Source organism: Acomys minous, assembly GCF_964271855.1.
Source record: "Acomys minous genome assembly, chromosome: 19".
In the NCBI taxonomy this organism is placed as follows: domain Eukaryota; kingdom Metazoa; phylum Chordata; class Mammalia; order Rodentia; family Muridae; genus Acomys; species Acomys minous.
The window spans coordinates 16,418,941-16,432,265 of record NC_140499.1 but is presented as its reverse complement, the minus strand read 5'-3'; the positions used below and the strand labels follow the sequence as shown (position 1 = coordinate 16,432,265).

The 13,325-nt window shown below is 40.6% G+C and overlaps 1 protein-coding gene and 1 pseudogene across 2 annotated transcripts; both read left to right on the top strand.

Annotated features, from left to right (window-relative positions):
• Window positions 1-4,410: 4,410 nt before the first annotated feature.
• On the top strand, window positions 4,411-9,303 carry IL2 (interleukin 2; the record flags this gene model as incomplete). Its single annotated transcript, XM_084768834.1, has 4 exons — window positions 4,411-4,557; window positions 4,648-4,707; window positions 7,260-7,406; window positions 8,970-9,303. 4 exons carry the CDS (start codon window positions 4,411-4,413, stop codon window positions 9,081-9,083), a joined length of 468 nt encoding a protein of 155 aa, XP_084624960.1. The 3' UTR covers window positions 9,084-9,303.
• Window positions 9,304-10,931: 1,628 nt separating this feature from the next.
• On the top strand, window positions 10,932-12,977 carry LOC311590251 (large ribosomal subunit protein eL8-like; annotated as a pseudogene). Its single transcript has 2 exons — window positions 10,932-10,952; window positions 12,300-12,977. The product of its transcript is annotated as a large ribosomal subunit protein eL8-like (transcript).
• Window positions 12,978-13,325: the final 348 nt, after the last annotated feature.

The window sequence follows — 13,325 nt, the reverse complement described above, 5'->3', positions numbered from 1 at the left end:
ACAGGAAGCATAGGGTGCAGATGAGCTGCACAAACTAATAGCTTTATTTTTACAAGATTTTGATTAATTTCACATACCGTACAGAGGAACATGCTAATATTTACTTGTATGTCTTTCTTATTTTTTTTCCCTTTTGGTTTTTTGAGACAGAGTTTCTCTGTGTAGCAGGAGCCCTGGTTGTCTTGGAACTCATCTGTATTCCAGGCTGGCCTCTAACTCACGATCCTCCACCTGTCTCTGCCTCCCAGGTGCTGGGATTAAAGGTGTGTGCCACCATACCCGCCTTTTAGCTGTATTTCTTAACATATAAAGAAAGTGGATGGATATATTGAACTGTTTCATTAACCATGTGTGGTGAAATGAGATTAAAAGATAAAGATAAATGGATGTGAAAGTGCTTTATAAATTTGCTGTGTTTTGAAAACCTAGCATGGCTGTCAGATGAATGCAGTCAGCCACTGGAAACAGCCTGTGACCTAAAATATAGGTCTCTATTTCCTTGGGAATCCTCAGGGTTTGAAAGACTCTCTTGTTCTTAGCACAGGCAGCAGTAGGGGGGCTATTGGCTGTTAGACAATCACCAACACCACTTCCTGTCAGCATCAGAACACCGCACTCCTAAAGCCACCATGCTACATGGATACACTGTGAATATACTCATTTCCTTACTTTAGAGAAGGAAATTTAAGGATCATCAAGGGCTTTGGCATTTTTTAAGGCCCTAAAAATATTTTTAAAACTAAGCTGCCGTGTCCTGTCCAGTTCTGGACTTGACCTGAGTGAGCAGAGAGGGAGTGAAGAAAGGACAGACACACAGACACATGGAGAGACAAGCCGGGGTGGAGTGAGCCACTCGCTCTGATGGAGGGCACGTACTGTGTAGCAATCCCAAAACAGTACAAGGGGGCTGGCTAGATAGTCTCAGTGGGAGGTGTCTGTAGGGGAGGAGGAAGCTATGGTTGCTAGGTTTTTGCTTTTTGCATACTGGTCCATTATTTATAAACACTCGGGCTTGGACCAGAGGAAGGCTTTTGGCAATTCCCTGAACCTGGCCCAGGGAAGGTTTTGACAATACTTGTGGGTTCGTGATCTAGCTCTGTGATATACAATCACTCGGGACTTCATCTGCTCTCCACACTAGGCTTTGTACTAAGTGAATCTAGCTATTCTAAGTACTGAGGACCCCCAAAGCTGCTCAGACAAGGACTGGGAGGTAATGGAGCCTTGCATGAACCCCCTGGCCATCTCTGGTAGGCTGGAGTGAGACAGAGCAGCAGGCACAATCTCAAAGGGATTTCAATTTCACTGTCTTTCACTTGAAAATAGATTGGATGATGAGGATCAGGAAGAAATCTTCAACGCTCCCACCAATTAAGAATATGGAGTCATTCAACCTCCCCAAATATCAGGGTTCTTATCCATTAAATGTGACTTGGTGAGATGATGAATTTGAAAACTTTTAAAAATTAAAAGTACCAAGGAAATATAAAACATTTCCATGCTGAAGGTCATAAACATCACTAAAAATTGTCTGGAAAGACCAAGTTGGAGCACCACCCTGACGAAATGCAGATTTTGCAGATGAACAAGTGGGATGCCCCACTTTCAAAGGGAAAGGACAGGGTCTGAACTGAAAGCCAAACAAACTTTACAGAAACCAGTAACAGTGAACTAACAGTGGCCTCTCACCAGACCAGACTGAAGCTGTAAGCCCACGAGAGACTAGGAAAAATAAACTCTTGTAGGAGGCATAGTCCTCAGAGGTAGTTCTCATGCGTGGACAGTGTGTGCGACAGGCTGGCCTGGGCCTGCTTTACTTCGAGGAGCAGCTGAACCAGCTCATGCTGAGCAGCAGAATTCTGTGGGTTATGACACATGCGCTAGTCAGGCTGTGACTGATCCTATCACCACTACAGCCAGAAAACCCAGCGGCTGTGTCAGGTATGTGAGAAATGGAAAGTGCACCATAGTTGTTAGTAGCTTTCTCCCCAAGCATTTCAAGACACCGTGAGGCCAGCTTTTGTAATGGTGCCTACTATGCAATCGTAGATGAGGGTAAACTCCCAGGAACTCAATTGTCTATAGGCTTTTAGAATGCAGCCATGTAAATTTCTCTAATGGAAACAGCTGGAAAAATATAGATATCAAGCCCATGAGGACATCAAAGGCCTCGTTGTGGGGAAAAGCCCCACACAGGAAAATGTGTGGGCCTGATTCCTTCCATTCTGGAAGGGGGAAGACCTGAGTTGCTTGGGCTGGGATGAGAGACTGAAGATCTGAGAAGTGAGAGAAGAGCATTAAAGTGGGCAGGTCACCAGGTAGCTTTCCCTCACAATGGCATGCTTTAGTCTGAAAGGCACAGAAAACTTCTCCATTTTTAGGTGACAAAAATCAGTAGACCTGCCCCTGTCCTGCCTTCCTTCAATCACGCCAGTCACGCCAACATGGTGCCAGGAGCTATGCCAGTCATGCTTACTGCATGATGCATGCAGAACGCCGCTTTGCTTTCCAGAATACTGCCCAGTCCTTGGAGAACTGTCCCAGAGCCATTCTCTCTGTTCTTTGTGAGAGGCTACAAGCTAATATTTCTTACAATACTTAATCTTTCCATATCCACTATCCCCCAGCGGCGAAATTCAGTTTAAAATAATTGATTTTCAAAATTCCTTACATAACTCACCACTCACCATTTACGCAGGATTTCATTTGTCTACATGTAAGGATCAGGTTGGTAGAACAGATGGCAAGCGAGTAGATTTCGGGGTCAGAACATTCTAGTTTCAAATCTTCACCCTACCCTTTACTAGCAGTAAGGGCTGAGCAACCTCAATGACTTCTGATTCCTGGTTTCCATTTTTTTTTGTATCTGTTATTATTTCCTATGTGTATGTGTGTGTACATGCTCCAACAGTGTGCATGTAGTAGTCAGAAGACAATTTAGCAGAGTCAGTTCTCTCCCTCCACATTTACGTGAGTTCAGGATCAGGATGCAAAGTTTGCACAGCAAGCACCTTGCCCTGTGAGCCATCTGTTAGCCTTTATTCTCAGTTTTCTAATCTACAGAATGGGATCGTGTCACTGGTGTGTGGTAAGGCTTAAGTTAATCTGTGTACTTGCACATATTTTTCCCTTTCTATGTACCCCAGGGTGGTTTAAATGTTAGATTAATGCTGCATAAAGACTAGACCAGTACAAGGCATTAAAAATGAAGGTGTCACAGACAACCTCTTTGAGAAAGACCTCATCTCTATCAGTTGAATTGGAAATGTGTTCCTATCCATCATTCAGCCAGTGTACTATACTGAGGATGAGGGATTTGAGAATTCTATCTCTCCACTGATGACATGTGGTAACATTCCTTAGCTATTACTCTCAGAGTGCCGTAGGTACTTTTTAAGATAAATTCAAATCCATTAAAGAAGGGAAAACAAGGTTGGCAAGATGGCTCACTGGTAGAGAGAGGCATTTGCACACAGCCTTGAGTTAGATTCCTGGGTCACACCAGGTGATAAGAGAGAACTGACTAGCAAGAGTTAGTCTCTGATCTCCACAGGTACAATGTGGTGGCATGTTCAAACACACACACACACACACACACACACACACACACACTATTTTAAAAGAAAGTACAACTAGAAACAAAAATGCACAACATCCTTAGATGCTAGCCTTCCTGAATTTGTTGGACATCATACTCTTTTTTTAAAAAGTTTAATAAACATTAAGACATTTGATCACACACAAAAACATGTTAAATTTAAAACAAAATAAAATAGAACCTCAAACAACAAACATTTGAAGTGTCCTCATCTTACTATTTCTCTGACTGACTGTAGGAAGCCACCTATCACCTCCTGTGCAATTAGCTCATCGTGTAGATAAGAAGGTAAAACCATCCTGAGACAGGAAACCAATATTCTTCCTGTCTAATCAACAAATCTAAAAGATTTATTCCTTTCATCTATCTCCTGTTGCGCTTGTCCACCACAACAGGCTGCTTACAGGCTCAGAATGATTTTGACAAAGAGAACATTTCACCAGTTACTTTTGTATCTCCACCCCCTTAAAGAAAGGAGGAAAATTTGTTTCATACGGAAGGTGTTGATTGTATGAATTAAAACTGCCACCTAAGTGTGGGCTAACCCAACCAAGAGGGATTTCACCTACATCCATTCAGTCAGTTTATGGGGGTTTAAAGAAATTCCAAAGAGTCATCAGAAGAGGAAAAACAAAGGTAATGCTTTCTGCCACACAGGTAGAGTCTTTGAAAATATGTGTAATATGTAAAACATTCTGACACCCCCATATTATTTTTCCAGCATTAACAGTATAAATTGCCTCCCATGCTGAAGAGCTGCTGCCTATCACCCTTGCTAATCACTACTCACAGAGACCTCAAGTCCTGCAGGCATGTACAGCATGCAGCTCGCATCCTGTGTTGCACTGACGCTTGTACTCCTTGTCAACAGCGCACCCACTTCAAGCTCTACAGAGGAAACCGGGCAGCACCTGGAGCAGTTATTGCTGGACTTACAGGTGCTTGAGAGAGGGATCAATGTAAGTGCACGCCCTTCCCATCTACAGGCACTACTGTTAGCTTTCCTGTCTGAGGTTGGGTCTTAATAACAGTGTGTTATGCTTTCTCAGAATTACAAGAATCCGAAACTCCCCATGATGCTCAGGTTTAAATTTTACATGCCCACGAAGGTAAGTGAGTTTCTATGTTCAATTGGTGCCTTAATGAATTAAAAATAACATGCATGTGTGTACAGGTATCAGATGAATAGTACCTCATCTGAGGAAAAAGGTTACTTCAGTATCTGTGTAAAAGTATCCTATTTGATAATGACCTTCTTTTAAACAGTTTTGTCGAAATTTTTCATATATATTTGTGTGTTGGGAAAGAGGGAATGAGAAGAAAACATAAGATAATTCTATTTTGATGCTGGAATAATTTAAAGACTGTGTTTATTTCTGTTTTATGTGCATTATAGACATCTTTGAATGAGAGGCATTATTTTTGCCTGTAAAATATCATACTTGATTTCAGATGGGCTCATTTTATAAACACTCTCCTGTTCTAAGAAAGAATTCCATGACTCCATTTTTGAGGAACAGTATAACCAGTATTCGCAGGTTCTAGGGAAGGGGATCTGGAGTCCCATGTTACTCGGTTCTAGCTCTCATGGCCTCAGGAAATTACCTGTGCTCATTCACCTACTTACACACATGATAAGTGCTATGCTTATAGGCTTCAGAACAGTGTCTAGCCAACACCACATAAACATGTTATTAGTGGTAGTGTAGAAAAATTCTTACCAGGATGTATAAAACAGTTTTGAGTTTATGTAGTCTTTTTTTAAACAAGTGGTACTAGAGAGCAGTGATATCCCAAGGTTTTGCTTGGCTCCTTTGGCTGTAGATTGTTGTATGATAAGCAGCAGCTTATCTAAGCTCCTATAATGGCATCAAGGGTAGAAATTTGCTCCAGTCCTGACAGTCAAAAGAGGATGAAGAGCTTTAATGCTAGGAAGAGCTTGTCCCAGGATTTATCCAAGCCTAAAGCAAAATGGGATCTAAGGGGACAAAGAGGTGCTGTTGTGCCACTTCTATTAGGTCACAGTAACTGTGCCTCTAGCCGTTCTACTGGAGATGAAAAGAAAATGGCCCCTAAGTGCTCTTTCAGCTTAGTTAGTCACATAACTTTCAATCCCAACAGTAAAAAAACTAGATAGTTCAGTGAGAGAAAGAGTTCTACATGGAACATGCAGAAGTCACCATAACAAGTTGGAAGGTAAATAGGCAGACAATTGAGGTATGTGCTGTCTGGTCAGACCTTTTCCTTCAAGGATTGTTAGAGACACAACAGAGACCCTGCTAATTTAGAGAGTGGTGAAATTCCTAGAAATCTAAGGGTTCCTTTTGTTTTGGAGACAGAGATTCTCTGTGTAGCCTTGGCTGTCCTTAACTCACTTTGTAGACCAGGCTGGCTTTGAACTCACAGCCATCTGTCTACCTCTGCCTCTTGAATGCTGGGATTACAGGCATTCGCCACCATGTCCAGCATCTAAGTTGTAAAAATAATTATTGTAAACAAGAGTATTGTGATAAATTCTGTTGATGTTTTCATTTAACCTCCATTTGTATGTATGTAAGATTTTAAAAACAATAGAAGCATGTAACTCAAAGGGTGAGTTAATGAAAAGGAGTGACATGCTACCCTTGCTTCCCCTGTTCATGTGGCTGTGGGGAAGATAAGGCTTGTGAGATTTAGTAAAATAGAGATAAGCCAGTTCACTGCCTGCTTCCGAGGACTTGCAAAGTACATCTGAAATCAACTATGGTATTTTACAGGCAAAAATAATGCATCTCATTCAAAAGTAGCTTTTTTGGAAATCAGTATACTACAGAACTAGACAATATTTTTATCTCTGTATATATGCATAAATATGCATGATGTGTATACATTTATATATTCTTTCAGAAAGGTATTGGGAAAATTCTCCAAGTGTTCTGTTTCCAATATAGTGACTTTTTATTTCATTGCGACAGATAGATTTTTAATCAATCAATCTATCTATCTATCTATCTATCTATCTATCTATCTATCTATCTATCTATCTATCTATCCATCCGTGTATGTGTGTGGAGGTGCATGTGCACCTGTAGCAGTCAGAGGAAAAAATGTGAGAGTTGGGTCACTCCTTTCACAATGTGGGTCAATGAACTCATTTCATCAAGTTTAGTGGCAAGTGCCTTTACCTGTAGAGCCATCTTTGTAGCCTTGACAAGTAGGTTTTACAAAATTCACATTTAGTTTTTGCAGAAAAGTAAAAAGTTAAGAAATGTTAAATGTGTCTTCCTGGCTATCTTGACACTCATCATTCAGAGCTATGATAACCTAATCTGGATGATCTGAGCTTGTGACAGCTGGTATCCAAAGACTCTTGTCCCTTATCATACTGGGATACTCAGTGTAGAGTGTGAACCATGCAGATTTCTTTGCAAACTGGAAATTTTTCTATGCCTGTGACAGGCATCATGAGAAGAAAACAGACTTTTTCAAAGCTTAATAAAACTAGAACCTAAAGTGACTGAACAGGTCTGAGCTCTTGCTCTTCTAGATTTACAAGTACGCTGAGAACAGGAGGGGTAACCGCTGTGTGCTGCCTGCTCTTGATGAGATAAACTGCACATTAACTTCCTGGTCTTGGGTATCTGGTGAACTGAGCTGGTAGTTAACGCTCTTACTCCTCTAGGCCACAGAACTGAAGCATCTTCAGTGCCTGGAAGAAGAACTTGGCGCTCTGCAGGGTGTACTGGATTTGAATCAAAGCAAAAGCTTTTACTTAGAAGACACTGGGAATTTCATCAACAATATCAGAGTAACAGTTGTGAAACTAAAGGTAAGATGTTGCTTTATTTGCTAAGCTGAAATAAAATGGAGAAGAATTGCATTTTAAGGTGGCTTGACATTTCTCGTCTTTGTTGGGTTGCATGCATTTAATCAGCCAACGGTCAAAGCCACTGTGCCTGTGAACCCTTCCACAGCAGGGTGATGCTAGAGTCCCCATTCACCAACAACAGCCTGCTTCCTCTCACACTAGCATAGAGCTGGACGTGAGAGAAAGCAGAGGAGAATCACAAGAAACAGGTAACTCCCCTGGCCTTCACATATTTATCACCCCAGAGAATGCGTGCTGGCATTGTGGAAGAACAGATTTGTCTACAAAACTACTAGCCGTTAAAATGGACAGAGGAGGATGGGGAGAGCCCACCTCAGGACTTTATTTTTAAATACACAAGAATCAACCACTCTGGTGCATATAAGAATCATGGCTCCTTTCCATTCTATCTGCCACACAAAATTCCCTAGCTGACAGGTATCCTGAGGAGGCAGTGTCATCTTAGTCTCTGCTGTAGCAGCATGCCTCCAAGAAGGCGAGGTTAGTCTTGTCAAAAAAAAAAAAAAAAAAAAGTCACATCCTCAGTGCTCTACTTCCATTTGAGGTTTTGAATACAGGCTGAGACCCATGCTATCTAGACGTTGAAGGGCTTGGGTCCTCGTCTATGTAGAGAAGTGAGCTCTAGAACATCTGGCCAACACCAGAAAGCTCACCCCAAACAAATGGTACAAGCTTTAGAGCTATGTGAAAACTAGATAGGCATGTTTCAAGAGCCACATACTTTTAAAAATTAAAAAAATCCAAGATATTAGAACATTCACATAGAATGTAAAGAGGATATAGAAGACCATAGGAGCTTATTTGAAAAGGAACATTTATTTAAAAGAAACACTCTGCCTCATTTGACTTACAAGGAATTAGTCAGATTTGGAAAAGGTACCCCATAAATTTGTCAAAATATCTCCTTTTCAGCGTGTCACTTAGAAACAGAACTGAATCTCCTTTAGCAGAGGAGGTTAGCTTCCAAAAGCCAATCAAAGCACAAATTTATAATATTCTTACCTGTACAAACTGAGTGAAATCATCTGCACTGATATCATGGTAGACATCTATTTGTAATGATGTTCTCCAAACTTCACCCTAGAAACCCTTGTCCTGATCTACTTTGGGTTGCCCCTATTCTGACTTGGGGAAATAATAATAAAACCTTAAGGTTTAGAAAAGAACATATGATAAGTATTATTTCTTTATCCCTAAAATAAATAATAAACAAATAAATAAATAATAAACAAACAGCTGTGTACACTTACCAGAGAAAAAGAGGTCAAACAACTGCATTCTACAGAAGTGTTCAATGTTTTCTCATTTGTACTCAACTCTGGAAAACTTTATTGTATGCTTTTATCATTTGGCATTAGAATAAAACATAACCAACAATTCTGATCACTTAAGAAAATGAATGATTAATATATTTAACGAGTGTTAAAACTATGCCTATAGAACTTCACTGAAGAATAACTGTATGTAAGCTACCTTAGTCTAAAACTTTATATTCTTTTTTAGGGCTCTGAAAACACATTCAAATGCAAATTCGACGATGAGCCAGTGACTGTGGTGGAATTCCTGAGAAGATGGATTGCCTTCTGTCAAAGTGCCATCTCAACAATGATTCAATAACTATGTGCTTCCTGCTTACAACACACAAGGCTTTCTATTTATTTAAATATTTAACTTTATATTTATTTTTGGATGTACTGTTTACTATCTTTTGTAACTACTAGTATTCAGATGATAAATATGGATCTTTAAAGATTCTTTTTTGTAAGCCCCAAGGGCTCTAAAATGTTTTAAATTATTTATCTAAAATTATTTATTATTGCATTGACTTGTTAAATATCATGTCTATGTAGATTAATAAAAGTATTTAGAAGAGTCAGTGAATATAAATATGCTCAGATGTCTATCATTTTTAGGACAGTACAACACAAGCACTAAAATGTTTCTCAGCTATTCTCATGACCTCTAATGATAGTCAATATATTTACAATAATCACTTTTCCCCTCGAGAAGTATGTAAAATAAGACAAGGGCTTCTCAAAGTCCATATATTGTCCTTTTAAGTATTGATTCGATCTTTAGTCCTGACATAAGAAAAGCTTATCAGGCTATGGTATTTTCCTTTCCTTTCCTTTTTTCTTAATTTATTCAGATTACATCTCAATTGTTATCTCCTTACTTGTATCCTCCTGTTCCTCTCTCCCTCCCTCTGCATTTTCCTTTCCTTTAAACAGGATACTAAGCAAAAATTTGTAAAACCCTTTGTCATAATCTGCTTTACGTTGTGGTAACAAAACTCCTGGGTCCTGATACTTTTTACAGAGACGTTTAGCTCACAGTTCTAGACGTTCAAGAACATGTGAAAAATCTCATGGCAAGATGGTATCACAACAGTGGACGTGTGTGCAGAAGATGGTGTGTGTGTGTGTATGAGAGAGAGAGAGAGAGAGAGAGAGAGAGAGAGAGAGAGAGAGAGAGAGAGAGAGAGAGAGAGAGAGAGACTTATAACACCCCATTCTTGCAGCAAAAAGTCCAGGACACACACACACACACACACACACACACACACACACACACACCAACCCATTCTTGCAGTAAAAAGTCCAGTCCCACACAATCTGATCCACTCTCCGGAAGCAATATTTATTCATGTATAAGTAATCCATGAGCCATAATATAATTAATTACCCTGCACCATTATCTACCACTTTCACACCATCACACTGGGAACCAACTTTCCAACCCATGAACCTTTGGGATAATTCATAACACTTCTCACATAGTCATGTGCCCTCTAAGCCGGGTATGGTGGCGAATGCCTGTAGTCCCAGCACTCAGGGAGGCAAAGATAGGCAGATCTCTGTGAGTTCGAGGCCAGCCTGGTCTACAAAGCAAGTCCAGGATAGCCAAGGCTACACAGAGAAACGCTGCCTCAAAAAAGAACCAAAACAACAACATCATCATCATCACCACCACCACCACCACCATCATCATCATCATCATCTGCCCTCTATAGTTTAATACTGCTCTTTGCAATTAAAATTCTCAGTTGGCTAAATCAGATGTCCTCTTTCTTTTCTCTTGTTTTTCATTTGGATATGGACAATGGTTGAGTATTGGTGTGAGGTCTAAGATGCAGAGGATCTCCTGCCTTTGGCCAAAGACTCCATCTTAGCTCAAGACTTTTTTCTGGATCTTGCCTTCTTCCGCATCTCCTTTCAATTTGAGGGTACTCTTTTAGTTGTTTCCAGATCTAGGTTACCTATGCTATACGTTAAGGCTCCTTGTATCTTGACCAAATTTTATGAATCCTCCCTGTATCAAGTCTTCCTTCTGAGGAATGCTATCTGTTTTCTGCTTGGACTCAAATGTAGTATTTGCATTAGAACCAACACCAGGACATACAGCCCTGAATAGGACTCTGCAACTCTACTGATCACATAGGAATGGACACAGCAATAGCACCACATGGTATGCCCCGAGTACATGGTATGCCAACACAACTTGTATAACTATTTGTATATATGCTATTTACTTAAAAGTACTTTAAATCGAAGGAAGAATGCCTGAGTAGAAAATAGCATATGCTACACAAATCTTAATTTTGAACACCAACTAGAGGAAAGCGGAATATAAGCTATAGGTAGCTAGAGCAAACCTTAAAGCAAAAAGCGCACAATTTTATAATGATAAGCAAAATCATTCAACAAAAACATACCAGAGTTCTAAATCTGATCCATCCAATTATAGCACAGCTTCCAAGTACACAAAGGCTTCTGCATCTAGCCTTGATAGAGCATGGAACCAGAGCAGCCCTCTATGGCTATCCATGAAAATGGGACTCTGAAACTCAGGCAGGACATGTGACACTAGAAGTGAACACAACTGAGCTCCCCCAAAGAAGTAATTCAGTTTTGCTGACTTAAAGAAACAGCTTAGAGTCCAGGTTTACTAAAGCAACCTTGTAGGAATGTGTAAACCACAGTATCAGAAAGAAGGCAACTATAAGAGGTAGCTACAGAAATATGAATAAAATCTGATATTTGTTTTCTGGGCAACAAACATATTTTAAGAATTAGAATCTACAACTCTAAATGAAGAATAACAGCCAGGAAAAGGATGTGCACTGGAACACCATAACTTCAAAAGTTACTGAGGCTCAAACTGGAGGGAACTCAGTTTCAATACACAAAGTGGAGAAACCTGTAGGCCACCCTGGGGAGGTGCTACAAACCGAGAAGTCTGAGTCTTAGAGTGAGAACAATCTAGCCTCAAAATCCTGGAGTGGGAGCAGTGTAATCTGAGTATAGACTATGCTAGGTCTGCTCTAAAACAGCTGGCAAGACAGCTCTGCAGGCTTGCTACCAAGCCTGGTGACGTGGCAGGAGAGAACTAATTGCTGCAAGCTGTCCTATGAACTATACAAGGGTACCACGTGTAGCAAGACAGTGTGCCAATATGTGCCAGTAGTTAGCCTGGCTTTAAACTCATGTGTCTCTCCTGTCTCTTGCTCTTGAGTGCTCGGTTACAGTATGTACCACCATGCTGTTTTTAGCAGTTTTTGCCCAGAGGTATAACATGGATTTAAACAAGTGTGGTGAATGGGAGAGAGGCAGGAAAGGATTGAAAGGAATATGTTATGACTCACAGATGTATAAAGAAAAGATCTTGTATGAAAGATACTAGGATTAGTGGGTGAGTTTAATAGGATTATTGGCAATATGGTTAATATATATATACAGGGACATTATATTTTTATTTGTATCTCAGAGAATGTATTAAAAAAATACTATTTACTTTTCTTTCTCTCTCCTCCAGCCCAGCAAGATGCCCTAGGGAAAGAAGGCCAAGGGGAAGAAGGTGGCCCTGGCCCCCGCTGTGGTGAAGAAACAGGAGGCCAAAAAGGTGGTCAGTCCTTTGAGAAGAGGCCCAAGAACTTCGGCATCGGGCAGGGCATCCAGCCCAAAAGAGATCTCACTCACTTTGTCAGATGGCCCCGCTACACCAGGCTGCAGCGGCAAAGGGCCATTCTCTATAAGCAGCTCAAAGTCCCTCCTGCCATTAACCAGCTCACCCAGGCCCTGGACCAGCAAACGGCTACCCAGTTGCTTAAGCTTGCCCACAGGTACAGACCAGAGACAAAGCAGGAGAAGAAGATAAGACTGCTGGCCCGTGCTGAGAAGAAAGCTGCTGGGAATGGGGACGTCCCAACTAAGAGACCACCTGTCCTTCGAGCAGGGGTCAATACAGTCACTACCTTGGTGGAAAGCAAGAAGGCCCAGCTGGTAGTGATTGCCCACAACGTAGACCCCCATTGAGCTAGTGGTCTTCCTGCCTGGCCTGTGTAGAAAGATGGGGGTCCCCTAATGCATCATTAAGGGAAAGGCCAGGGTAGGGCAGCTGGTCCACAGGAAGACTTGTACCACTGTTGCCTTCACACAGGTTAACTCAGAAGACAAGGGTGCTCTGGCTAAGCTGGTGGAAGCTATTAGGACCAATTACAATGACAGATAAGGCAAAGGCTAAAGAACTCGCCACTAAACTGGTTACAGTTTTCTGTAAATAAATATAATTACAAAATCATCTTAAAAAATACTATTTACAATAGAATCCCAAACATCAGATATTTGGGAATAATTGTAATAAATACATTCCTGCTAAAATAATAAAATATTTAGACACCAAGAGCTAAATAGAGGGCTACAAATAATTTTATAATTCTAAAGATTAATTGTAAGATTGGAATCTTAAGATGTTAATTCTCCCTAAGTCTATAGAATTAATGAAATTTCACTGTTTTCAGTCGATTTGATTTGTAAGAATATAACAAAGGAAGAGAAGGGCTCAGGCATTGGTATTGGA